This window comes from Megalobrama amblycephala, linkage group LG10, assembly GCF_018812025.1.
Source record: "Megalobrama amblycephala isolate DHTTF-2021 linkage group LG10, ASM1881202v1, whole genome shotgun sequence".
Taxonomy (NCBI): Eukaryota; Metazoa; Chordata; class Actinopteri; order Cypriniformes; family Xenocyprididae; genus Megalobrama; species Megalobrama amblycephala.
In genome coordinates, this window is record NC_063053.1 from 8565782 (window position 1) to 8592482 (window position 26701).

The 26701-nt window shown below is 35.5% G+C and overlaps 1 protein-coding gene and 1 long non-coding RNA gene across 13 annotated transcripts in view; one reads left to right on the forward strand and one right to left on the reverse strand.

The window, feature by feature from the left end:
• Positions 1 to 26701, reverse strand: part of dlg5a (discs, large homolog 5a (Drosophila)) — a 75963-nt gene that overhangs the window by 27702 nt on the left and 21560 nt on the right. For 6 of the 12 annotated variants that reach the window (XR_007186706.1, XM_048204324.1, XM_048204328.1 and 3 more), the window contains exons 2-15: positions 22862 to 22930; positions 20589 to 20621; positions 19981 to 20143; positions 17443 to 17586; positions 15088 to 15271; positions 10532 to 10791; positions 9110 to 9422; positions 8159 to 8389; positions 5977 to 6161; positions 5770 to 5895; positions 4270 to 4402; positions 1158 to 1285; positions 874 to 1049; positions 655 to 758 (exon numbers count right to left, since the gene is read on the reverse strand). Coding sequence is in view for 11 of the 12 variants with exons in the window: in XM_048204324.1 (XP_048060281.1) it covers positions 655 to 758; positions 874 to 1049; positions 1158 to 1285; positions 4270 to 4402; positions 5770 to 5895; positions 5977 to 6161; positions 8159 to 8389; positions 9110 to 9422; positions 10532 to 10791; positions 15088 to 15271; positions 17443 to 17586; positions 19981 to 20143; positions 20589 to 20621; positions 22862 to 22930 (2249 nt within the window). In the remaining variant the exon portion in view is untranslated. The remainder of the gene's footprint in view (positions 1 to 654; positions 759 to 873; positions 1050 to 1157; positions 1286 to 4269; positions 4403 to 5769; positions 5896 to 5976; positions 6162 to 8158; positions 8390 to 9109; positions 9423 to 10531; positions 10792 to 15087; positions 15272 to 17442; positions 17587 to 19980; positions 20144 to 20588; positions 20622 to 22861; positions 22931 to 26701) is intronic. The other 6 variants (XM_048204329.1, XM_048204331.1, XM_048204325.1 and 3 more) reach the window with 3 other exon arrangements.
• LOC125276644 lies at positions 1688 to 3719 on the forward strand. The gene is made up of 2 exons (XR_007186707.1): positions 1688 to 2104; positions 3529 to 3719. It is a non-coding gene; the product is annotated as an uncharacterized LOC125276644 (long non-coding RNA).

Genomic DNA, 26701 nt, shown 5'->3' on the forward strand with positions numbered 1-26701 from the left:
TAAAACATGTTCAGGGAATGGCTAGAACGTCTTGGCCTGAAGACCTCAGAGACCAACCAGGGGTGTCATTTTGCAGTTCACAAGTCCCCATTTACTTTCATTATATGGAAAAAGGCAGCCAGTACATTAATCAAACTTGCTCTTTTTGTGCTTGTGTGTTCCGCAGTAGGGTTTAGAATGATTTGAGAGCGAGTAAACCATGACACAGTTATCATTTGTGAGTGAACTATTCCTTTCAGGATAAGAACTGGCAGATGTAGTAGCACTATTGATTGAGCCATCTGACATGGCCAATATCAGAGCCAAAAGGCTACAGATATCACCTACCTAGTATCTAGCACAGAGTTAAAGTAACACCTGATCTGCTCTCAGGATTAACATCTGTGTTACTTATCACCAGAGTGGCAGCTATCGCTTAGCACATCACCTGTCTTATATTCATCACCTCCATTTAGGGAGAGGAGTGGATTTGATTGGCAGTTCATCTAATGAGCCACCATGCATTTAAGATAAGTAACTGGATTACAAATCTGCTTCAGTTAGGAGATTGTGATGAGAGCTAAGGTCAGACTTTTCTAAGAGCAAATCGGATCCTTGACAGCAGCGATCTTCCTTCAATTTGAGGAAGGATCGCATGACCGCTTGATGACTTACGGCAATGAGGCGGTCTCCGATGGTAAGAGATCCCTCTTTGGCAGCTGGGCTGCCCGATGCGATAGCAGCCACGTATACGCCACCCTCAAGAGTGATACCAGCGTCTGGAAGGGTGCAGACCAAAATTAAAGGTCATTAATAAGAAAACAATGGAAAATATCAATAGAAATGGTAAAATGAGTTGGGGAAGATGTGGAAAGTTACAGAAGTAAGTGATACCTTTGTGTCCAATGAGATTAATGTGGACAGGGGTAACCAGTCTTCCTCCTAAAGATTTTCTCCTGCGAACGACCATATTGATTAGTCCACCTCCGTTAAGTACGGCTTTGATGACCTGCTTCCTGTCTTTGTGAGTCAGGTCCACATCATTTATCTTCAGCAGCCAATCATTCACCCTATTGAGAGAGAGGCACGGTTGGTCAGGAAAAAACTATAAGCAGGGAAATGACCGTGTAATCATTCCAGAGGCTATTATCTGAAAAACACTCAATATCTGAATTCACCTCAATCTTCCATCCGCGATACTTCCCTTGTCCACCCTGGTCACAAATATCCCACAATCCCCTGGTAAATATGGATCATTCACCCCCTCTGCAATATCAAACCCCATTGCCTTCAAATCCATGTCGTCCTGTTGGGAGGATAACGATAGAAAGACAGATGAGGCTTCTCCACATGGAGAAAAAATAAACTAAAATGCAGGTAAAGTGATATGAATGAACATCTTGGAACAACATAATAATAATAAAAATTAATAAATCAAACAAATTATAGGTCATACCTTTTTGACCAATGAATTTCCAGTAACACTTTTCAATAAGGTTTAATTAGTTAACAAACTAAGAATGAGCAATACTTCTACAGCATTTATTAATCTTAATGTTAATTTCAACATTTACTAACACATTATTAAAATCAAAATTTGTAATTGCTAACATTAGTTAAAGCACTGTGAACTAACATAAACATGAACATTTTTATTAACTAACATTAACAAAGATTAATAAATACTATAACAAATGTATCGCTCATTCTTAGTTCATGTTAGTTAATACATTAAATAATAATAACAAATGAGACCTTATTGTAAAGTGTTACCTGCAGCAATCTAATAGCTGGATTAGTATTTTTACAAATACAAATACTGAAAAGTACGTTTCAGACCAGCAAAAAAGGCAAAATTTTCTTGGAATCAACAGTTGAAATTGTTTCAGAAAATTCTTATCTTACAATAGAACTACATGTAGTTTAGGTAGCAATGTTTTGAAACAACACCAATGTCTATGGTAACACAAATTGTAAAATGACCATATGATTTAAACAAGTTTTGACAAAATAGTTCTCTAAAACGATAACCTCACATTTCAGCCTAATAAATGATTATGTTATATATAATTGGTCTGAACAAAAATGGCAGACTGACTAAATGAAAATGAAAATTTACTCTCTGGTAGTAGTAGGGATGGGTACCGAAACCCGGTATTAAATTGACCCCGGGGCTAAATTTTGAAAGACCGGTGTATCGATAAGCTCTGACGTTAACGGTTCTGCTATCGGTACTGGATAAATTATGAAGAAAATACACGTGCATTTATTATTGCTATATAGACATTATCTTGCAGATTCAATCTATCCAGAGTCGCCAGCTGTTTCTATATGCAATAATATTAGGACATTTGTCTATGATGCATTTTTGCTTTCGCAAGACGAGAGATCGCGCTCACGCAGAGGAGCTACAGCGCGCGCAGCCGCTCACATGAAAGCCTGTTTAATGGTGACGATGGAGGAGAGAACTAAACAACTAAACGTCTGCTTACACTTTAGGCCTGTGCTTTGATATTAAGCTAGTTTTATTTTTGATTTCGATTTTGGCTTCTAAAGGATCATAAAGAACATATCAGAGGTAAAACTATTAAAAACTAGCCGCGTTTCGTCTACCACCCCTTTATTCTATTCACAGCTGCGCGCGTTCGTTCCTCCCTAAACTCAAACTTAACATCAGAATCGGCACAATCGGTGCTTGTTGTAAAATGCAGTCTTTACTGTTGCTAAACTGCAGTAAAGGTTTGATCATTATTATCAACGTTTAAAACGTCGAAGAACAATAATCCGCGCAAGAGACGCTGTTCCTCAGGCTGAATTGCGGCGCGCACTTCAAAACGGATCGCAAATAGACAAACAAATTACACGTTGAGCTTCAGGTGCACGTCCAAACGATCAAATACACACAAAAATGTGTTAAAATGACCGGATTGGAGCGTGTTTAGCTACTTAAATGCCGTTTATATCGTAAGTGTACATGAACAGCTGGGAGAAAATCTGATGTGTGTTAATAGATCTATTTTCTTAAAGTGACAGCAGTCATGACGATTGTGCCATCAGTGTTAATCAAACAACAAAATGCAAAGAGAAAACCACTCACAGCACTTCTTCTGAATATAGTTAGCTTTAATAAGATTTAATATATTAATTTATACTGTGAAAACCATTCAGTGTTATTTTACATTTGGTTACTTTACTTGGATTTCTTTTATAGGCTAGGCCTATTACTTACATGAACACAAGAACAAATGAAAGTACTTTATTTCATTTGTGTCTTTGTTTTATTGTATTTGTCAGTTTGTCTCTTTGTTCATGTTCTTACTGTATCTTATATAAAACACCAAAAATGCCAGACACTATATAATATAAAGCAAAGTTAATTCAGCTCTTTATATATATATATATATATATATATATATATATATATATATATATATATATATATATATATAACAAAAAGTACCGATAAGAATACCGTTAAAGTACCGGATCGATAAGCAGTATCGGTAAGAGTAGTAATACCGTTAAAACCTTAACGATACCCATCCCTAGGTAGTAGGTGACTCTAATGGAAAAGCTGAAACACAGCGGTTACCCCTGTACACAAAGCAGTAACGTGCCTTAAACAGTAATTTACTAGACATACAGAGAAAAAAATGAAAAGAAAATGCATTCAAAAATTTTCTGAAGACAGTCAGTTCCCTTCAAAGATATAAAAATGCTTAAATTCACCTTCAACACCCCCAAAAAAAAAAAAAAAAACCTCTGCGGATTCGAATCACGCGAATGGTCTATTTCAATATAAAGCCATCTAAGAGTATGAATCATTTTGACAGATTCATTAAAAGGAATCAACTACAAAAAACAATTCTCTCAAAAATATAACATTTGCAGTTTTGTTCTAAATGAGAGTAATATGTAGCCAACAAAACCTTAGATCTAAAACTACAAAAACCTACAGAAATTTTGATTGCATTTTATTTTACAATAGATGCATTTCTAATGTACTTACCCAAGAAAATCATTGAGTAATATAAGCTAGCTACATGGGTTAAGGTTAGATTCAGTGTTAGCACCTAGTTATTACCCAGTTATTATAATTACTGGTAATTAATTGGCAAGCACATAATATGTACGTGCAGAACATGTCTGTAAAATTAAGTGCTACTAAAATTAATTGTTTTTCCAAGCCTGGAAAACATATTCCCAGATATTTTCTCTAACTAAAATATATCTGTAAGATCATTATATTTTCCTTCTTTACTTTTAGCTGTAGTGCTTTGGATTGCTTACCCGATCCTTCTCAAACTCCACCACCTCAGTCTCCCACTCTAATGAGTCTGTGTCTATGGCTGAATCATGGGAGCTGTGAGCCATTAGCTGGCAAAAACGCGCCTCCTTTTCCAACTGGCTCTCCATCTTCTCCCTTTGTTGGTAGAGAGAGCACAAAACAAGAGACTATTTTCTCTCTCATGTCTCCAAACAGTCATCTAATTCATCTCACGCCCACAAAAACCAACACAGAATAGAATGTCAAATGTCAACAGTCTTTGTGAAGACCATCTCTTTGTTTAAAAAGCTGCCGAAGCAAGACTGGGAAAGCCTCTGTCCTACAGGCCAGTTGGATAATGCGGGTTGGCATCAGGGCATCTTTTGGCACAGTTTGTGTAATCTATAAACAACTGTGCTAGATGGAGACATTATAAAAGCGACATCAAGGTCGCACCTTAAAATTAGGTAGAAATAACAGGATCAAGTAGTTGGGGAATACTGGCAAACTGTCACTAAGATTCATAGACTCAGAGAGAGGAAAGCCTGGAGGGCATGAGTGACATAAGAAAAGAAAAGTCTAGTGCAAGAGGGTGGGGGTGCTCTGGAGTTTTAATGGGGATGGACTAACCACTAGGGGGCGTCTGAAGCAGGAATTTAATCAGAAAAGAGACTGAGCCTTGTTTCCAATTAACAGACTTGAGCCCAAAATTAATTCCACCAGGACCATGATTCATTTGCCATAAATTAATAAGACTGGCATTATAAGTGCGAAATGATCTGCTGCTTGTCAGTTCACATGCACACAAGAAAAAAACACCACTGAAAATTATTTTAACTAAAATTTATTTATTTTATTAAACAAACGTTATTTATTACTTTGCATTATGATGTTATTTATTTACGTTATTTAATTAATATTAATAAATATTTAATTACTTTATTAAATTATGCACTCATTTATTCACTGATAATAATAATGATGATAATCTAATTATTAATATTGATTACTTATTACAATTATTATTTGCATTTACAAGTTATAATGGCTGCACATTTGAAAAATTACAATGAACATCCCAAAATGTAAATTTAATCTCATATGCATATTGTACATATACAATTAATCTATTACTTTATTTATTTATTGACTCATTTTATTTATTTATTTATTTATTTATTCATTCATAAATAATTATAAAAATAATAATTATTAGTATCATTATTATTTTTATTACTATGACTTGCATTTTCAAGTTATTATGGCTGCAAACTTGAACAATTACAATGAACATTCCATAATATACATTTCATAGCCATATATCATTGTCTCTTATAATACTGTGTAGTTATTTTGGGACGTTTGATTGTTCAGACCATTGTGATCTGAGATGAAAATTTAGAAACTCAACCTCTTGTAAATTTGTGTCAATTTGTCTCATATTAATGTGTCAAATTTGTTTATATTATATGTCAAAAACTGACTGAAAGATTGGCAGAAAAGCAGGGCTAAAAAATGTTTACTTGAGCTCTTTAAGTTCCCTGGCCGCATCGTTCCGCTGTTTCCTCATGTCGTCAAGGTTACGCAGGGCATCGGCCAGATCGCTGACGGCACGGTCTCTCTCTCTGCGCAGGTTATCGCACAACGTCCTGCCAAGACACGGCAAACACACGCTCAAGCATCAGCACCAACAGTTGCTTATTTTAGATAAATTCAATGTCAAATGGTACCGTATGCTCTCCCTCTCAGCAACAATCTTGTCTCTTTCCTGAAAGGCCCAATCTCTGCGACACTTGGCCACCTCTGCCTCCTGCACGGCCTCCTTCAGCTCCTGAGACATGGCCTCACACTGCTTCCTCAACACATCAATCTCTTTATTGGCACGCTCCATGTCCAGCGTGGCAGAGTCTTGTTTCTGCAGCAAAAACATTCATGATGAATATAATTGCAAGATGATTTCATCCCCCAAATGTGTTTTTAAGGCATAAATTAAGACATGTGTAAAGTCATTTAAGTTAAATGAGTTAAATGAGCTTCACTAGGGACGTGAGAATAGCATTTCTGAGCCTTACAGCTATTCTAGAGAAGTTAGAGAGACCTCTAGTGGACTCTAGCAGCACTGCTGCTTCAACAGCTTCAAGCTGACTGAATAAATCAGCTTTGGGTTTTTTCTACTGGAATAATCCAATGGCTCACAGCTTATGAGATTTTTATGAGCTTTGTGGTTTGTATTGTTTGTTTGTGGGTGAGGACCGGTGTGAAAAATCAAGACAAGCAGGAACAAAAGGTGAGGATGTCCCTTAGACATTTCTGCTCGTATAACAGTAACTGCAGTGAATATCACAGATAAAAACCTGAATCATAATGGTAAAACACAATATAAAATATCACAGTTTTGAGTCGTGGTGCAGCAGAAACACGTTACTCTGAATCTATTACATAACTATTAAAATAACACATTTTAATAGATTAAGGGTGCTGATATCATAGACACTACTGTTTAAAAAATGTGGGGGTTGGTCAGATTTTAATGCTTTTGAAAGAAGTGTCTTCTTGTCTGCCATTAATTAAAAACACAGTAAAACAGTAATATTGTCAAATATTAGTACAATTTAAAATAACTGTTTTCTATTTTAATATATTTTAAAATGTAATTCATTCCTGTGATGGCAAAGCTGAATTTTCAGCATCATTACTCCAGTCTTCAGTAGTGTTGTCAAATTTAAAAAATGTGATGAAACCAGCATTTCTCCCTAGCATTTTGAGTACTGTTGAGCAGATTCTTAAACACCTCTGATTGGCCATTGTGTTCATGCACTGAACAGATACGTCTGTGATTGGCTACAATGATCAATGCTTCAAAAACATGTTGTAAATAGACATCTTTGACGCTCTTCACCACCGAGCGCTCACACGGAAACACGGGAGTGTTTGAAAGCAGGCGTCTATCAGTGGATATATTAGGGATCCGCTGATAGATGCTGCTTTTAAACACTCTTCAGTGTCACATGATCATTCAGAAATCTTTCTAATATGCTGATTTTGGTGTTTAAGAAACATTTCTTCTTATTATCAGAGCCGAAAACAGTTGTGCTGCTTATATTTTTGTGGAAACCATTATTGAATGGTAGTGTAATTTTTTATAGATTTCGAACCGAGAATTTGTTTCATAGAAGTAAACAGTCAAACATTGAAACGCTTCATTACAAATGTTAAGTCTGAAGATTAAATGTAAATATTCATGATTTTCTATCCCTCAATCTGAGAAATAAGAAAACTTTTTTTTAACAGATTAAGGATCGAATTCCAAGTTTGTTTGTTTTTTCTTCATCATTATTCTTTATCATTGTTTGTTCAATCAGTCTAGATCCTTTCATATTCCTAGTGCATTGCAGTAGACAAGAATTTTAAGCACTTGCATAAGTAATGTTAAATCACTTGCCTTAACACACAGCATTGGAAAAAATAAAGTGAAATGACCCATAAAACTTAACGACCTAATAAATGAACAGATGCTATTGTCAGATGTGTCTTTTTGTAACTACTCAAATTATTTAGCATTTTCTCCACACTCCTGACAAACAATGTCAAATTAGATTTGCAGAGTGCAGGTCCTTCCTTTTAGCCAACAAAATCTCCATGACATTTTCATGTGTTTGAGATAAAGATAAGAGGTTGCACTCAATAAGGGCAATTTCTCATTGATGAATCATTGAAGCGCTGAGCAGAACAGCATAACTAAAAATAAATTACTTCACAACAAACATTTCCATGACTTCTTTTACTTCCATTTATCAGGCCTGAAAAATTCCTTGCATCTTTCAGGTCTCCCATAGAAGACTGGATGCAGCATCAGAATATGAAATATATATTTTTAATAATGTCATTAATGTGACCATAAGTTGTAAGCACCTGTCTGGCCTGATAGTATTCCCGCAGTAACTGGTCTCTCTGGATGATGGCTTCGGTTCTCTCTTTCCTGGCCACATCTCTTTCCTCCCGCACGGTCTCGATGTCTTTACAGGCCTGACTCAGCTCTTTCTGGGCCTCCGCTTTGTCCTTCACTTCATGGCAGTATTTTTCCAGCAGCTCGTTTCTCTCACAGATGGCACGGTCTCGATCCACCAGCGATGAATTTAGCTCCTACAAAAAGACACCAACGTCAGCGACAGTTATACACTATTGATTTAAAGTGCTTTTTCAAAACTGCATTTTATTCACTGGCAGCCTAGCACAAACTTGGCAACAGAAAGGTGAGTTACAGAACAGAGAGCATATTATAACAATACCCAGTCCAACCTTAATCTTAAATACTGTATACAGGGATACAATGACTCAAATGACTGCTGATCATAAAGGACAGAAAAAAAAAAGAAAAAAATAGATACGTTTCCATCCGCCTACTTTTATGCACATTTTGGGGTACTGCATAAAAAAATAAAATAAATAAATAAATAAATAAATAACAACGCTGGATGGAAACACCAAGATGTGCATACATTCTAAAAATGCACATAAAAACTTGTGCGCTTAATGGAGGCGGATACATTTTTTTATCCGATAAGAGGACATGCATAAACTATAGGAATTGTCTCACACGATTGCATTCCCAAACACCAGGCATCCGAACGCAAGATAACATGACAACGTTTTTTGCGTTTGTTACATTTACGATGGAGGAAAAAAGAGCCACAGCGGCTTCCCCGATTGCAGCAACTTCCATTTTTATCACAGATATTTTGCACCCATTTCCTAGGAAGTGATGATTTTGTTCTCTTGAACACACGGGATGGAAATACTGCTTTATTCACAAATGTTTTATGCAATATTATAATCTGACATCAGTTATTATGAAGGTGTTACCTGTCTGAGAGCTTCTAGCTCCTCACTGGCCACCATCCTCTCAGAGGAGGTGTTTTTGAGTCGGGCCTCTGCCGCTTCCAGCTCTGTCTGCAGCTTGTCGACCTCTTTAATGACCTGGTCCCTCTCGCTCATAATCAGTCTGTATTCATTAAACACAGAATCTCGCTCCTCCTTGTACTTCTCCGCATCCTTCACCGCCTTCAGCTGGAAGTTCTTGTAGCGCGTCACCTCCGACTGAAGTCTCTCCATCTCTCTCTGTAGCTCCTTGTTCTGGGCTGAGGCCTTATTCAGCTCCTGTTGCACCGAGTCAAACCTGATGGGGTTCAAAGCGAAAATGTAAATTATTAAGTAATTCCTGCGGGCAGTCATGGCCTATGGTTAGAGAGTCAGACTGGTAATTCGAAGGTTGCAGGTTGGATTCTCAATACTGGCAGGAAATGACTGAGGTGCCCTTGAGCAAGGCACCAAACCCCCAATCACTCCCCGGGCGCCACAGCAAAATAGCTGCCCACTGCTCCGCGTGTGTGTTCACTACTCACTACTCCTAATGTGTGTGCACTAACTTGGATGGATTAAATGCAGAGGACAAATTCTGAGTATGGGTTACCATACTTGGCCTTCACATGTCACTTTCATTTTCATTATTATGATTAATGAATGATTTTCATTATTATAATGCTTAAGGACTATTTTTATAAGTAGGGCATGTTCATTGAAGAACTGAACTGAAAAACTGGCAACGGACTGTATTGACCGATCAGAAACCAGAACCGCAATTGTCTGATTTATGTGAAGGATATAAACAATGTACACATCCTGTGTAAAATATATGACAATATATTGTATGTAATGCCTGTCATTCACAACTTCTACTCATCCCTGTGTGTGAATTTATTAAATATTTAGGCAAAATTGAGTATGCTTTCAGCCGTTTAACATATTTTACCATATTTCAATCAATTCAGCACTTTTTGCCTCAAACTCAGAGCAGAAAATGCAAAATAGGCTGCAGATTGTGTTTTATGTGACTGTAGTGTCTAAAAAAAAAAAAAAAAGTTTAAAAAGGTGTTGATGTATGACCTAATGTACACATCTTGTATAAAATGTGTGCCGATATATTTTATGTAATGCCTATTAATCAAAACTTCTACACATCCCTCTATCCTTGTGTGTGAATTTGTTAAATATTCAGGCAAATCTGATTACACTTTCAGGTCTGTTTAACATATTTTACCATATTTCAATTCATTCTGCACTTCTTGCCTCAGACTCAGAGCAGAAAATGCAAAAAAGGCTGCAGATTATATTTGACATGACTTTAGTGTCTAAAAAGTTAAGCTGTTGATGTATAATCTTTAAATTTACTCGTAGAGTGTTACAAAACACTTAAAACACATTGAAAACGACTGATGCTGCTCGTACCGTCTCATAGATGTAGACCACTGCTGTTGGTACTGGATGGCCGTGTCGCGCTGTTTCATTAGAGTATCTATTTGTTTTTGCAAGCGCCTGTTCTCCTCCTCCACCTGCTCCAGTCGACTCAGATCTGTGTTGTGACTGGCCACCTTCTCACTGTATCTTTTGCTCAAGACGTCGTATTCCTTCTTCACCCCCTCCAGCTTGTCCATCGCTGTGTCGTAGAGCTTGTTCAAAACCTCTGATGACCCGTTCTCCCTGATTACCTGTAATAGAAAAGACTTTCATGAACCTGATTTACTGCGTGGGGTCAAACAAACATAAAGAAAACTAAATTAAACAACAGTGATTACCTGTATTAAAAAGGCTTTCATGAATCTGATTTACTGTGTGGTGTCAAAGAATCACAAATAAAAACAAAATAAATAAAAATAAAAAAATTTATTAAAACAAAAAGACAAACAAAAATAAAAACAAAACAAAAAGATTACCTGTGTCGAAAACGGCTCGGATGAACCTGATTTACTGTGGTGTCAAATAAAAAAAAAATTAAATAAAAACACAAAACAAAACCCTGATTAACTGTGTTGAGAAGAGCTTTCATGAACCTGATTTATTGTGTGGTGTCAAAGAAAATTAAATAAATAAATAATAAAATAAAAACCTAATAATATTTTTTTTTTAAAAATAAAACAAACAAATGATGAAAACAAAACTGTGATGAAAACAGCTTTTATGAACCTGATTTATTGTGTGGTGTCAAAGAAAATAAATAAATAAATAATAAAATAAAACAAAGAAACAAAAAACAAAAAACAAAAAAACTAAAAACACAAAACAAAACCCAGATTAACTGTGTTGAAAACAGCTTTTATAAACCTGATTTACTGTGTGGTGTCAAAGAAAATAAATAAATAATAAAATAAATGAAATAAAACAAAAGAAACAAAACAAAACAAAAACTAAAAACACAAAACACAAAACAAAAACATGATTAACTGTGTTGAAAACAGCTTTGATGAACCTGATTTACTGTGGTGTCAAAGAAAATAAATAAATAAATAAATAATGAAATAATGAAATAAAACAAAACAAAACAAAACAAAACAAAACAAAAACTAAAAACACAAAACACAAAACAAAACCATGATTAACTGTGTTGAAAACAGCTTTGATGAACCTGATTTACTGTGTGGTGTCAAATAAACTATCAAAGAAAACAAAACAAAACATAACATAAAAATACAAAACAAATATCAAATGAAAAAATAAAATAAAATAAAAGGTTTAGCCTTTCGACACCAATTATTTGTACTAAAAAAAAAGAAAAAAAAAAGTATTTGTTCTTAATTACATAGGCCAGTCCAAAAGATATTGATATGCAGGCATTATGCATTAATGTAAAATCCAACTGATGTGTGGTCACATGTCTGAATATACTGCCTTATTTTACAACGGTTTTGAATGCGGCTCATCATATATTTCAGAGTCTGGACTATCAATGTTATAAATTTGCTTTTATCATCACTTGAATTAAACATCTACAATGCAAACACCAGAGGGCGATCATGAGTCTATAAAACATCTACTGTACTCACAAGCAAAATGCTGTCACTGCACTTATACACAAAAAGGAAACACCGCATTCAGTATTAAACAAACAGCATTAAGTTCACTTGTTCTGCAAAATGCTGACCTATTAGAACACTATATGTCCTAATGACATAATCGAAGGTAATTCCCTGTCCGGGCAATAAACCCACACCTCAGTGGGGCCTGACCAAGCGACAGTGGGATTTCATATGCTGAGTGATTGGCATCCGTATCTAACTCTCCTCTAGGCCAAGTAATCAGTGCTTAGAGTATTGACTAACTGCAAAAGCTTCTGTCCTTCTCCATCAGTCAGCGAGCACTTGCCCTTCCAGGCTGACCTTTTTCAAACAGGCGGAGTGCGTTTTGTGCAGCCTGTGGGCAGCGTAAGCACTGCTGACGGGCCAAAATGAGCTTCAATCTGTATGCTACAGTACAGATCCCGTGGCATGCCTGATGTGACCTCTTTGTGACAATTAAGACAGCTCCAGACACATAACAGGAGATATCCTAATGCGCTAAACCTTTCCATTTGTGTTTGTGGGTTTAATCTGGAAAGAAAGCCTGATAAATCAATCCGACAGGAAAAGGTTCATTCCTTCATGGCAGCTGCAGACAGCAGACACCGTGTTGACACGGTGGCATCTGATTGAAAAATCTCCTGTCCCTGGCTTCCGATTTATGTCAAGGTCAGATATGGTTGCACTACTATGGGATGCCAAGCCTGCGGATTTACAAACATAAACGCTGCTGTTCATGATGCAACAGACGTACTAATCCCACAACAGTCTGCGCTGCGGGGGAACGACAAAATCTGCAATTTAATTAACCATCCCTGGAGCTCTCCGAAAAACTCAGGGATCGATTTTGCCAGACAAATGTCACTTTTTGGCTGATGGCAGTACCATTAGGCCTGTTTCATACTGCAAGTGTAAGAAGTGCATATGTATTTTGGTGCCGGTATTAACAGGTTACGTTCACGCTGTGTGCATTAGCAGGGCGGTGCTGCGAAGAAGTGGTTCTGCAAAGCAGAGTTTCGGCACTGAGCCCATTTTTGCTGTTTATAGCATGCTGAACTAGCAGAAACATGGTGAAAATTCATTTCAAACCTACACTACCATTCAAAAGATTGGGGTCAGTAAGATTTATTGTTTAATTAATCCTTTTATTCCTCAAGAACATATTAATTTGACAGCAAGGGCACAGAAAAGACATTTACAATGTTACAAAAGATTTCTGCTTCAAATAAATGCTGAACTTTTGAGCTTCTATTTATAGAAGAATCCTAAAAAATGTATCACGGTTTCCACAACACGGTTTTTAACACTGATGATAATAAGAAATGTTTCTTGAGCACCAAATCAGCATATTTGAATGATTTCTGAAGGATCATGTGACAATGAAGACTGAAAATTCAGCCATCACAGGAATTATATATTAAAAAGAAAAGTTTTTTTAATAATATTTCACTGTTTTACTGTATTTTTTAAATCAAATAAATGCAAATGGCAGGCATACAAAACTTCTTTCAAAAAAATAAATAAATAAATAAATCAAACCAAATGTTTATGAATCTACACTACCGTTCAAAAGTTTGGGGACAGTAAGATTTAATGCTTTAAAAGAAGTATCTTCTGCTCACCAAGCCTGCATTTTTTTGATTAAAAATACAAACAAAAACAGTAATATTGTGAAATATTATTCCAATTTAAAACAGCTGTTTTCTATGTCAATATACAGTAAAGTGTAATTTATTCCTGTGATCAAAGCTGAATTTTCAGCATCATTACTTCAGTCTTCAGTGTCACATGATCCTTCAGAAATCAATCTAATATGATGATTTGACGCTCAAGAAATATTACTATCAATGTTGAAAATAGTTGTGTACAAATTTTTTTTTTTCAAAATCCTTCGATAAATAGAAAGTTCAAAAGAACAGCATTTATTTAAAATAGAATATTTTCTAAAATTATAATTGTCTTTACTGTAACTTTTGATCAGTTTAACTCATCCTTGATGAATAAAAGTATTGATTAATTTTATTTCTATCCCCCAAAAATAAAATTAAAATTCTTACTGACCCCAAACTTTTGAACGGTAGTGTTTAATGTTACAAAAGATTTAGATTTCAGACAAATGCTGTTCTTTTGAACTTTCTATTCATCATAGCATCATGAAATAAAAATGTAAATAACTGTTTTCAACATTGATAATAATCATAAATGTTTCTTGAGCATCAAATCATCATATTAGATTGATTTCTGAAGGATCATGTGACACTGAAGACTGAAGTAATGATGCTGAAAATTCAGCTTTGATCACAGGAACAAATTATACTTTACTGTATATTGACAGAAAACAGCTGTTTTAAATTGGAATAATATTTCACAATATTACTGTTTTTGTTTGTATTTTTAATCAAAAAAAAAAAATTATTGTCAACTATAAAGTCTGTAATAATTCACAAATGCACACATGATAACAATTTTACAATTTAAGGCCATTACTGAAAGAAATACTCAATGTATTAATCCAGAAATCACTTGTTTTTTCTATGAAGCTACAGCAGAATGCAGTGTTGGGGGTAAAACATTAGTAACGCAAGTTATGTAATCAGATTACTTTTTTCAAGTAAACCGTAAAGTAATGCATTACTTTAAAATTTACAAAATATCTGAGTTACGTTTTGGTGAGAAAGGGCCTTTACAATTATCAAAAAGAGAACTTTTGTGATTATACTAAAGCAAGCTCAGCCTAGGTGAGAAAATGTAACGCAAAAGTAATTTAACGCATTACTTTGCATAAAAAGTAACTAAGTTACTTTTTTAGGGAGTAACACAATATTGTAACATTACTTTTAAAAGAAACTTTCCCCAACACTGGTCAGTGCATTTCTGTTACAGCATTTCATTTACACACTGCTTGTATGAAACACATCTTAGTTGTCCCTGGAGTGTGTGTAAAGTCAGTACCTGTTGTTGCTGTAGTCTCATGTCGGCCACCTCTCTCTGATCTTCAGAGTGAAGTCTCCTGAGCTCCTCACAGCTCTGTTTCAGATGGTTGTGTTCCCGAACCAGCTTAGTGTTTTCTCTCTTCACAGCCTCCATCTCCTCCTTCAACTGAGACTGTTCACTTAAGAGGCGGCTGTGCTGTATGCTGAAATACCAACACAAAACAAACGAGCTATGTTACATATATTGCAACTCCATTTACCACATGAGAATCTGCATCACACTCCACCTTTGTAGTCTAGGTAATGTTTAACTTTTTTTTTTCTTTCACTTTTTGTGCAGTTTAGGTATTGATACAACCGAAACTCTCAGAAATGTATTAAACCCTGACCTAGAGTGGTAACTCTACAGTACATTAGTAACTAAACAATGACTTGTTCCAAAATCTAGTAAGCCATCATTTTATGGCATCAGAGTAGTGTAAGCCACATGATGTTGCAGTTCTAAAATACCTTGTTTTCGGACAAATTCTTAGTTAGCATCTCACGGTACCATCATAGAGAGTGCAATCCCATAATGCATTGCAACAAACTCCATCCAAGATGGCTGATAAAGCGAAAGAAATTCAATTATGAATATAATTAAATACTGGAAAATATCAATTATCTATTTTAAATGAATTAAAATTAACTATTTCACCCAATATTAGTGGGTTGTTGTTTTTTTTAAGAGTACAAAGAAAATAAAACAAAACAGAAAATATTTTTCAGCCTTTTGCGTGCTGTAATCACACACTGTTGAGGGAATGGGGAATATGGGATTAATCCATCGTCAACTCAATCTTCATCTCTATGTGCCCAGCAAAGATGGGGACAGGAGGGCATGTGTCCTGACATCATAATCAGATTACATCCGCTGCACATCTATGTGTGGTTATGTTGGTGTGTGGATGACCGCACACTGGCAAACAAGGGTGCGTCAGAGACAATGGAGCAGAACAAACTTCCTTGTGTACACGATCAAATATTGCCAAACTGTGTAGATAACGAGGCTACATTAAACCAATGTCATTTAAATTAATGACGTATGGCAGAGCAGTTTTACAATATCTTGTGACTGTGGTTTCATTTCTGCATAAGACTTTTTATAGTAAGACACTGATGGGTTCACACAAAAATTGAAATTGTGTCATCATTTACTCTCTATCCAAACCCACCATAACTTTCATTCTTCTGTTGTACACAGAAGATAAAAAAAAAAAAAAATAATAATAATAATAATAATATTATTTATTTATTGTCCAGTGTTTTATATATATATATATATATATATATATATATATATATATATATATATATATATATATATATATATATATATATATATATATATATATATACATATATATATATATATATATATATACATACATACATACATACATACATACACACACACACACACACACACACACACACACACACACACACACACATATATAAATAAATAAATTCATCAAAAATATCTTATTTTATCTTCTGCAGGAAGATAATTTTGAGCTTGAGCTTGTCCACTTTTGACCACTTCCAGAGGTAGTCGAAAAAGCAAAAGCATTTGACCAGATTGCTTTTGTGGTGTAAATGCTCATGTGGTCGAATGTGTTCAAACAGACACAAAAGACCGCCTACTCTCCGCCAACTGACCTAATGTGTAAACATTATGGGAAGAGCACTAGCCAGACTGGATTTAAACTTTGTCGGCTGAAGACCCAAGTTTGGTTTGAAGACGAAAAATATACCAAGCACAATGTTCCCTCACCATTCCTGATTTCTAACACACTCACAGCGTTCGGTGTTGTCTTGCGGCTGTCAGAGCAGAAACAAAAGCTGCTGCTCTCCGTATGTTTTTCCATTATCTCCTCTCCGGGTGCAGTCATATGTAAATTGCATGAGTATATTTTGTCCATTAGATGGAAACCCATACATTTACCTACCCACAGAACCTTCCCTCGAAGAAATCAGGACAGAATCAGTAGACAAAAGAGATGGATTAAAATACCAGGTGTAAACAGGTATGTGTCTCCCCCGTCTACTTTTGATCAGATTCTGATCGACCAAAATGAATCTTAACACCAGGTGGAAACAGGGCCATAAATTAATAATTTTTAAATATAAAACTGCTCCAAAACCGGCATTACGCACATCAATATTGCAACATGAATTGAGCTCCAGAACAAAGCGCTTCAGACATTTAATAAAGCCATAATTAACCTCAAGATGATGTAAGCGCTAATTAAAAACTGTGCTACAAATGCAGCAGATGGCTTTTAGCATCACTTCTCTGTGTTTAAGAGAGACATGTGGAGCCTGTACTCACTGGTAGTAGTCTGCTTCCTTCACGGCCTCCTCGCACCTCTTCAGAGTCTTGGTGTGCTGGTTCTGCAAGGACTGTAGGTCTGCCATGGCCTTCATGCACTGCGTTTTCAGACGCTCGTAGTCATGACCAGGTTTGGAATTTGGCCTTTTGGAGACAAGAGTAATACATCAGCACTGCGTCCCTCAGTCTGCAAGGGCAGCCCAATGTTAATTGGGATAACAGGGATACACTACTGGTCAAAAGTTTGGAATAGCTAAGATTTTTTTTTTTATGTCTTTGTCTCTTATGCTCACCAATGCTGTGTCTGTTTGAAAAATACAGTAAAAACTGTTCAATGAACAGCATTTATTTGAAATAGAAATCTTTTTAACATTATAAATGTCTTTACTGTCACTTTTGATCCATATAATGCTTACTGGCTAACATTTGCATGGTAGTGTATCATGGTTAGCACAAAAATATTAAGCAACAAAAAACAACATTTTCAACATTGTTTAATAAGGAATGTTTCTTCAGCACTAAATCAGCATATTAGAATGATTTCTGAAAGATCATGCGACACTGTAGCCTGACGTGGTCATACTCAATTCTAGTCAGAATATGAGTCTGAGACTGCTCCATTGGGCTTTGATTATGGGGGCGTATTTCAACCGATCCAGGAAAGACCTCAATTGGACAGACCTACAACCAATCAGAGCTACAGAGTAAGTGACGTATGTTGAGCGACGCATAGTTGTCAACAGAACTCTTCTTAGCGACCATCGGGGCCAGCTGATAAATCAAACTTTTGCCGAATCCCGTAGGAAGGACGGCAAAGACATCTTTCCCATCGACAAATGATCGCGGTCCTCTGTTCCCTTTTTAAAATTAATGCGCTGTCGATATCTTCTATAACGTACGCGATGTCGGAATCTACACATCTCAGTTCTTCAACAACAGCCATCATTGTTGTAAACTAATTGACCTTTCGCAAAGACTCGCCCCCCTTAGTTACTGTTGCTTTGTCCGACAAGCCGTGGCGCTGTCACGCCACACAGAGTGGAAAATACATGGCGGAGCAAAGAGGAAACTGACAACACATCGACAGACGAGACAGAGCAGGTTACTTATGATATTAAACAAAGTCCCAGCTTTCAAACTGTGTAGTTATTAAAAAAATTCAAACAATAAAAACTGTTTTGTGGTTCTTTAATGGGTTGTGACCATGATCGTGACAGATTGCTGTAGCGCCTCAGCTCAAGAGGCTCGTGAACCGATCATCTCTTCCTACTAGTCCATTTATAGCATCAAATAAACATGAATGAACATGAGAATGAATGTTGTTTCAAACGCGGAAAGACGTCAATATGCACAATTTTTCAAGTTTAACTCCACTGATGTTAATCTTCTAACTCCTGACTGCTTTGTCGGACAAAATGGCGGATGCGGCGTTCTGATTGGTTAGATCGCTTGTCAATCAAACTCCCCAAGCTCTCTTTGATGACGTGGCTGATTACGTTTCTGGTGATAAACTATCAATCATCGCCCTGACAATGTGATTGGTCCGAACAGTTTCTGTTCGGGCATAATTACTCCTCTACGGATCGAGTCCAGACTGAACTTCCCGACCTAAAAATGTTGTGGGCGGGGCTAAGTTCGGCTGGCATCCAGGCTAGCGACACTGAAGACTAGCGTAAAAATCACTTTTTTTTAAAACAGATCACGGTTCTCCCATGATTCTGAATAGACAACAAAATAACATGTAATTTACTAGAGGTTCTGACAAAATGATAATTGCTGCAGTCTATTTAAAATGTTATATCTGAATGAATTATAAAAAATAAAAAAAATAAAAAACAGTTTGAATGAATGATTCAATGACTCACTCATAAAGACTTCATGACTGGATGAATCATTGTTTTTGAACGAATCTCTTGAATGAATGATTCAAATACATTTTTTAACAGTCACTTGTCGCCATCTGGTGGAGTAACGTTGTAATCGATACAATCGTTATTGTAGCGCCAAACTACTTTCAAAAGGTGATTTGCTCTATTTTGATCGCTACCATAGACATCAGTGTTTATATCCGAACTATAAACTTTTATCCCTGTTCTTCTGTGTTAATATGAATATTTGTAACACAAAACTAACTGTACTGTATGGTTGAAAAGACTGTTTGTGAAGCTGTTTAATACCTATGAGAATCGTTGTCATTTAGTAATGAGATCATGTTTGAATCGAGATTGCGATCTTTAATGACTAATCGTGCAGCTCTACCTTACAGGTTAAATTACATTTTAAAACAATCAAATGGAATGGAACAATTCAAAAGGAAACAGCTCTTTTAAATTGTCATAATTTCACAATAATACTGTTTTTACTGTATTTCTGATTAAATAAATGCAGACTTGGTGATTATAAAAGAAGGTTCATGCACAAAAAGCTTTCATAAAAAGATCTTCATTTGTGTTCCGAAGATGAACAAAAGTCAGTTACACAGGAGCAAAAAAGAACCAGTGAAACATTCAAGGTTCTGTTTTAAACCAAGGTTGGTACCTGCAGTCATCGAAGGTGGTGCCAGGGGAGGCGAGAGCCAATCGCTTGCGAAGTTCATCCCGTTCCCTGGTGACCTGTCTCAGCTGGAACAGGATGGTGTCCAGGTTCTCGCTGGCCGGCCGGGTGTCACTGAGCGCAGGTGGAGGTGATGAGGCTTTGGTACCTGCAACAGTGAGCACGTCACCGGAGCACAGACAAGCTCACCCAGCACTAATGTAGAGCTACAGTTTCCCCAAAAAATAAGACTTCAATGGAGGAATCCAACTTGAAATTACATGATCACTTCACATCATAACAGCAAATGACAAATGTTGTAAAAAATCAAGTTTTTGATGTTGTTTATATGTTTATGTGGTGTTTTTAATATGCTTTAACACAAACCATGTGCAAATTCATCAGTCAAAAACCACTGCTGAGTATTTTCTCCTTAAAACTGCAGTGTACCAAAGACAGTTTCAAAAACACAGTTTGAAAACGCCGGTTTCCTGCATCACACACATGTAACCAATCCTGTTAATGTGCAGACGGGGCTTTTCCACAGTGAGCACAAGAACACATTTAAAGGGATAGTTTACCCAAAAATGAAAATTTTGTTATCATTTACTCACCCTCAAGTTGTTCCAAACCTGAGTTTCTTTCTTCTGTTGAACACAAAAGAAGATATTTTAAAGAATGCTGGTAATCAAACAGTTGACGGTAGCCATCGACTTGCGAAGTAGGAAAAAATACCATGGAAGTTGATGGCTACCGTCAACTGTTTGATGAAACTCATACAGGTTTAGAACAACATGAGGGTGGGTAAATGATGACAAAATTTTCATTTTTGGATGAGCTATGCCTTTAAGAAGGGACAGGGAAAAAAAGAAAAAAAGAGAAAAAAAGGTACATATAGCAATATAGTGGGTGAATTATGTAAACGAGGTATATTAGGATGTTATGATGAACTATATGCCTTTCTCCACTGACTTTCTATGGTGTTCAAAGCATTTCTAAGAATGCTGATTTTTAGAAGGCAGCTGTCTGACTCCAAGATGGCGAATGGAAACACGGTTTGTGTAACATTAGCAACACATTATTAGCTGTTTGATAACAGTCAAGCCAAAGGCTAATCGTATTAATTATTGTTGTGTGTCTGACGTTGTAGAGAGCGATACATAAAACGCATTACCATTCTGAAACATCGACTTGTAGACGACCCTGTATAATTCACTCCTCCACTTCTTCTAAATTAGTTTATGGTTCAAACATATATGGCAGAATTAAACCAATATTTCCACTTGCCCTTGTGTAGTGTTTACTACAGTTGAAGTGTGGATCAGGTAGTCCGAGCTGGAGTGATTTGGAGGAGACGGGGACTAAATTGCATATTCATGGTTCCGCATAAACTAAATGAAGCAAGGGTGTAGAGTTACATTAGATTACATAAGATTAGTCTACATTTAATTTATACAGCGAGTACTATATAGTGTTATTTTAGATTAGATTTGTACCTGAATAAGTTAGACCTTACTTTATTTGTAACTTTGTTATATTTTAAACTTTGCAGTATTGAGAGCGCCTATGAAGCTTTACAATACATATGTTAGTTTTAGTAGTTTTGTAGTATTTATTTACAATTATAGTATTTATTAATATTTTGAATTTGCTTTTATTTTTAAATATTTTAAATATTTAAATATTCATTTTTTTAATAATAACACTTTTTAGGCAGAGCTACTGTGACTAAAATTAAAAAAAATAAAAATAAATACAGGCTTAAAATGAAATCTGACCTTTAAAGCTCGACAGTACTAAAAAAAACTGCAGAGCAAAAGAAAGCTGCATAAATAAGCGTAAGCAAAAAAATGTGAAAATGCTTGAGGTCACAATGGCAGGCATTCTGAGCACTTTATGTAAATTATGATCTTTTGGGATGAGCTGCAACTAAAATTCCACAATAATCTTTTGGTCTTGGACAATCTGCTGCAGATATTCAGAGAATGAATTAAGCTTTATTCAGTAACAAAGAGGATAATCTACATTAAAGATAAAAAGCAAGGCAGAGAACATAGTATTTGTCAAGATGTCATTTCATTGTCTTTCTAGGGATTTATTAGAGGAGGTTAACATATCTGGATAAACACCACAAAGCTTTTTTCCACAAATTTTCAGGCCTAGAAATCACAATTTGAAAATTCCCAGATACTTCTGATAGCTTGTGGGAATCCTCAATATGGTGAAAATCATTAAATTCACTGTGTAAAATTGTCTGAATATTTTTAAAGCATAAAGCAGCTGATTTTAAAATAGAAGTCCTATTTATACCAAGTTGAAAACATGCATGACGAGATTTTAAAACAAAATAATGCATCTTAATATACGTCACTACACAAGTACAATATCATATCATGCTGCAATTTAGAGATTAGGTTTATTTTTTTTTAATTAAACACTTAAAAACGAAATGTATCATGACTAAGAAGTTGATGTGAAAAAATTGCTTTGTGCAAAACTTTGGCGTCAAAAAAAAAAAAAAACTTTAGTATTCGCAACTGACTGTGAATAGGCCTTTTGTTGACCTCGTCATCTCAAACCCACATTGCTCCTCATCAGACCCAAACAGGCAGAGGGCATTATGGGCATCTCTAGCACAACGAAACTGCCAAGTCATTTGGATGACAGTCAGCCTCAGAGCACATTCTCCATTGGCACCAAACTAGGAGAACAGGGCTCGGCGTCCAGATAGATCCGTCATGCCCTCCAACACCCGTTATCACTGTTCATCTGAGCCTTCAGTCTGATTTGAGTGACTTACAAATGCATCAAACACACCCGCATGCAAGCAAAGCAAGGTGACAATGTGTGCAAGGTGTCAAGGGTGGGAGACGAAACTCTGACATACCGACACTGCTGAGGGAGCTGCTGCTCTCAGAGTCTGATGGCATTGTGGACAGGACGCTGTAGGTGGACCCTGCGGAGGAGAGAAAACACCATTAATAACTCAATGCTGACGCTTACAGCTCTTTTATTAACAAAATGCTCAATGTTGGCAGAAAGGTAGCACTTTAGAAAATACAAAATAATTTATCCGCAACTCTCTAAAGCATCACACCTGGATATTTATTAGATATGTCAGTGTGAATGATTTGTATTAGTTTTCACACTTCAAATCGTTCGTCAATAAGGGGTCTACATGCAGGGTCTATTAGTTTATTTACATAAATTATTAGCATTTCTTAATTTATTCTCAAGGTGATCAACACAGCCTACATTTTTTAGCAGACTTTGTTTTATCCCAAAACAAAGGAGAAATTATGCAAGCATTCAGATTGCAAAACAACACTGCGTGAATGTAATGAAAAAAAAAATCCATTAATTATTATTATTATTGTTATTATTATTATTAATTATTATTATTACTAAATATTTAGATATAATATTATTTATTGTTATTTAAATGTATTTATTACATAATATCATCTAAATGTTATAAATATATTTTTATTATTATTATTAATAAAAACTAATATTTTATATATATATATATATATATATATATATATATATATATATATATATATATATATATATATATATATATATATATATGTAATAAATAACTACATTTAAATCCTAATAATAATAAAATATCTAAATATCTAAATGTTTTAAATATATTTTTACATTACATAACAATATCTAAATGTTATAACTATATTGTTATTTATTATTAATAATAAAAAATAATATATTTGTAATTTTATATATACACATTACATTTCATAATAAACATTTTATTAACATTATTTTTCTCCTAATTTTTTTTAAAAATCATAAAAAAAATCATCCTTTGTGAAAATTATAAATATTATTTCCTATTATTGTTTTTATATTATAGTAATAATAGTAATATAATAATATATTATATAATAATATATTTATAACTATTTATATACATTTCATAATGATATTTTATTTCATTAACATTGTTTTTCTTCTAATTAAAAAAGAAAAAAAAGATCATTATGAACCTTATTATATATATGATATTCAGAATTAAAATATTGCTGTGTAAAAGTGAAAAATATTGCTTTTTAAAACCATAAAAAAAAAAAAAAATTCAGTAAACAATGTCATTCTGCTAATCAAATTAATCAAGACACTTAAAAATGATCAATATTATTGTAAACAACATCAGTCAATGTCTGACATTTATAGAAATCCCAGCAAACTTTGAGGCTTGAAATGATCAGAAAGCAAACAGAAAGACATTAAAAAAAAAAAAAAAAACCACTATAGCTACAACAAAATCCCTTACAACTACTGACCCTGTGGGAAAACATAAGTATTCTAAAGTGCGTTCCTGCGAAAACACCTGAGTATGTAAGCAAATATGAATAAAATGAAATGGATAATTGAATCTTTCAGATTGTTTGCAGCTCCTCCACTGCAGGGCTCCTCCTCTTAATGAGCAGAGCGTGTGGTGACAAGGACACGGTTCATTATCACAGTCCTGACTCCACACACGAACACACGCACTGAAATCCAGCCCGAAGAAGATCACAGCTACTCGGCTCTTCCTTCACTCTCTTATCACATCATTCGAGACACAATTCTGCTTTTGAAGTGCAACTTCAGCGGCAGACTTCAATGCCTCCCATAGCCTGAAATAACTTCAGGGTAGCAATGATTTGAGAGCAAGTGCAAGTTGCAAGGTTTTTTTGGTGGGGTGAAAGGCAGATGGAATAAATAGATATTGTATAAGGTCTGAAAGCAGACCGAGTCCTCTGAGTCCTGTACAGGAAGTAAGGCTTCAGAAATAGACACCCTGATTTTAGTGCACTCTAAACAAAAGGTACTTTGCAGTGAGAGGATGGATGGAGATACACTCACATGAACATGTGGAGCTGCACTAACTTAATGCATCAATCATTCAATGGCTATAGAGAACAGACGTCACTAAAAAGGCCTAAGGGAAAGTCTGGCACATTAACTGGCCTATTTTCAATCAATGCAAATTAGCAATAGTCAAATTCTTTGATGAAGTCATGCTGAATATGCGATTATAGTTAGTTTGTCAACATTAAAAAAATGCATGGCATTAGATTGAATGGAAATCCATTTCAGAGATGGAGCAAGTTGTTACATTTTGATTAAATTATGTTTTTCAAGACATGGGAACATGCAATAAAATAGTAGGGCCGGGACACAAAAAAAGAAAATAAAAATATCGATGCATTGCGAATCGAGAAATGATTCTGGATCAATTCTGAGATTTTCCGAATGCGTCGCGATTATCTCTCGAATCTATTCTGAGCTTAGTTTTTAGAAACGGCCATACTCTGCTTGCCTTCTTCCAATTCCTTACACACACCACTTAAATGGTCTATAAAATAATAATTCATAAAGTTCAATAAGGTTGACGCGAATTACAAGGATGTTTGCAGAGGCTGTTTACTTTAATCTCGCGTCATAAAAGCATTCTGAGGTGCAAGTACATTCTCAGACTCGGCCGAACACACGAGCACCAGGGTCGCCAGGTCTGTGCAACAAAAGTAGCCCATTGGCCAGTCAAAAGTAGCCCAATGTAATTTTTTCCATTGGGTGGCCGAATTATCCACTGAATTTATATGTCAAAAGGGGTATTTTGGGGGTGTTGGAGAGTCAAAATCCTACGTTCATGGGTGGAAATCAACCCGTGCTTCAGCGCTCTTCTTTGTGAGCATTTGATAATATAATAATAATAATAATAATAATAATAATAATAATAATAATAATAATAATAATGTTTAATTTATATACCGCTTTTCCTGAGCTCAAAGTGCTTTACAAACAAAGCATGAACACAAGAAAAACACAGTACAATACAAAGAAGCAATACAGTATACACATCAAACGTCACAGATGATCATGGTATTGGAATTAAAATGATCTGACTAAAAGTCTGTGCAACAGGAGCAGTATTTGAGAATGCAGTTAAAAACTAGCCTAGAGCTCCATTTGCTGTTCAAAACTAAGCTCAGAATCAATTCGAGAGAGAATCATGATGCATTCAGAAAATCTCAATAGGTTGTTTGCAATCACGTGGTTCTGGTGACGCGCAAAATACCGGTGGAGGGCAAGCAGTGAAAATTAGAATGGAAGAGATGGAGAAAAGTCCTTTCTGTGCTGATTGAGAAAGGTATAAACAGAAAATCACAACATATGTTGAACGTGATCTTTATGTTATGAAGATGAGCGACTTTTCCACTGAATTGAAAGACTTTCCTGCCATCGAGGAGGTAGATATAGAGAATGTGAAGTAGGGATGGGCGATATTATCGTTTGCGATAAATACCGTTGAAAATTCTCCTCATGATAAAAATTTGTCTCCTCTCGATAATTACGATAAGTCTAGTTGTTGACGTAGTTTCGTGCGAGACCGATTCACTGTTCACGCACGGAGTTAAAACAAGCACGACTAAAAAGATGTGAGGCTGAGGAGCAGTTTGTTGTTAAGCGAGGAGCTACCGCCACAATTTGGAACTGGTTTGGTTATAGAAAATCAGATGCGGAGCAAACTATAATAATCACTATAAACAAATGTTCAGTGAGTGAGCCGTATGTCATTCACGCCGTCATCACCCGGGTGTTGATAGCGCGCGAGTGCAGGTGAGACCTGAACATCTCACGCTGCTATCTGTGTTTAAACTAAACCCATTTAAACCTTGCCACTTTAAACATTCAACTGTAAGACGCAAAA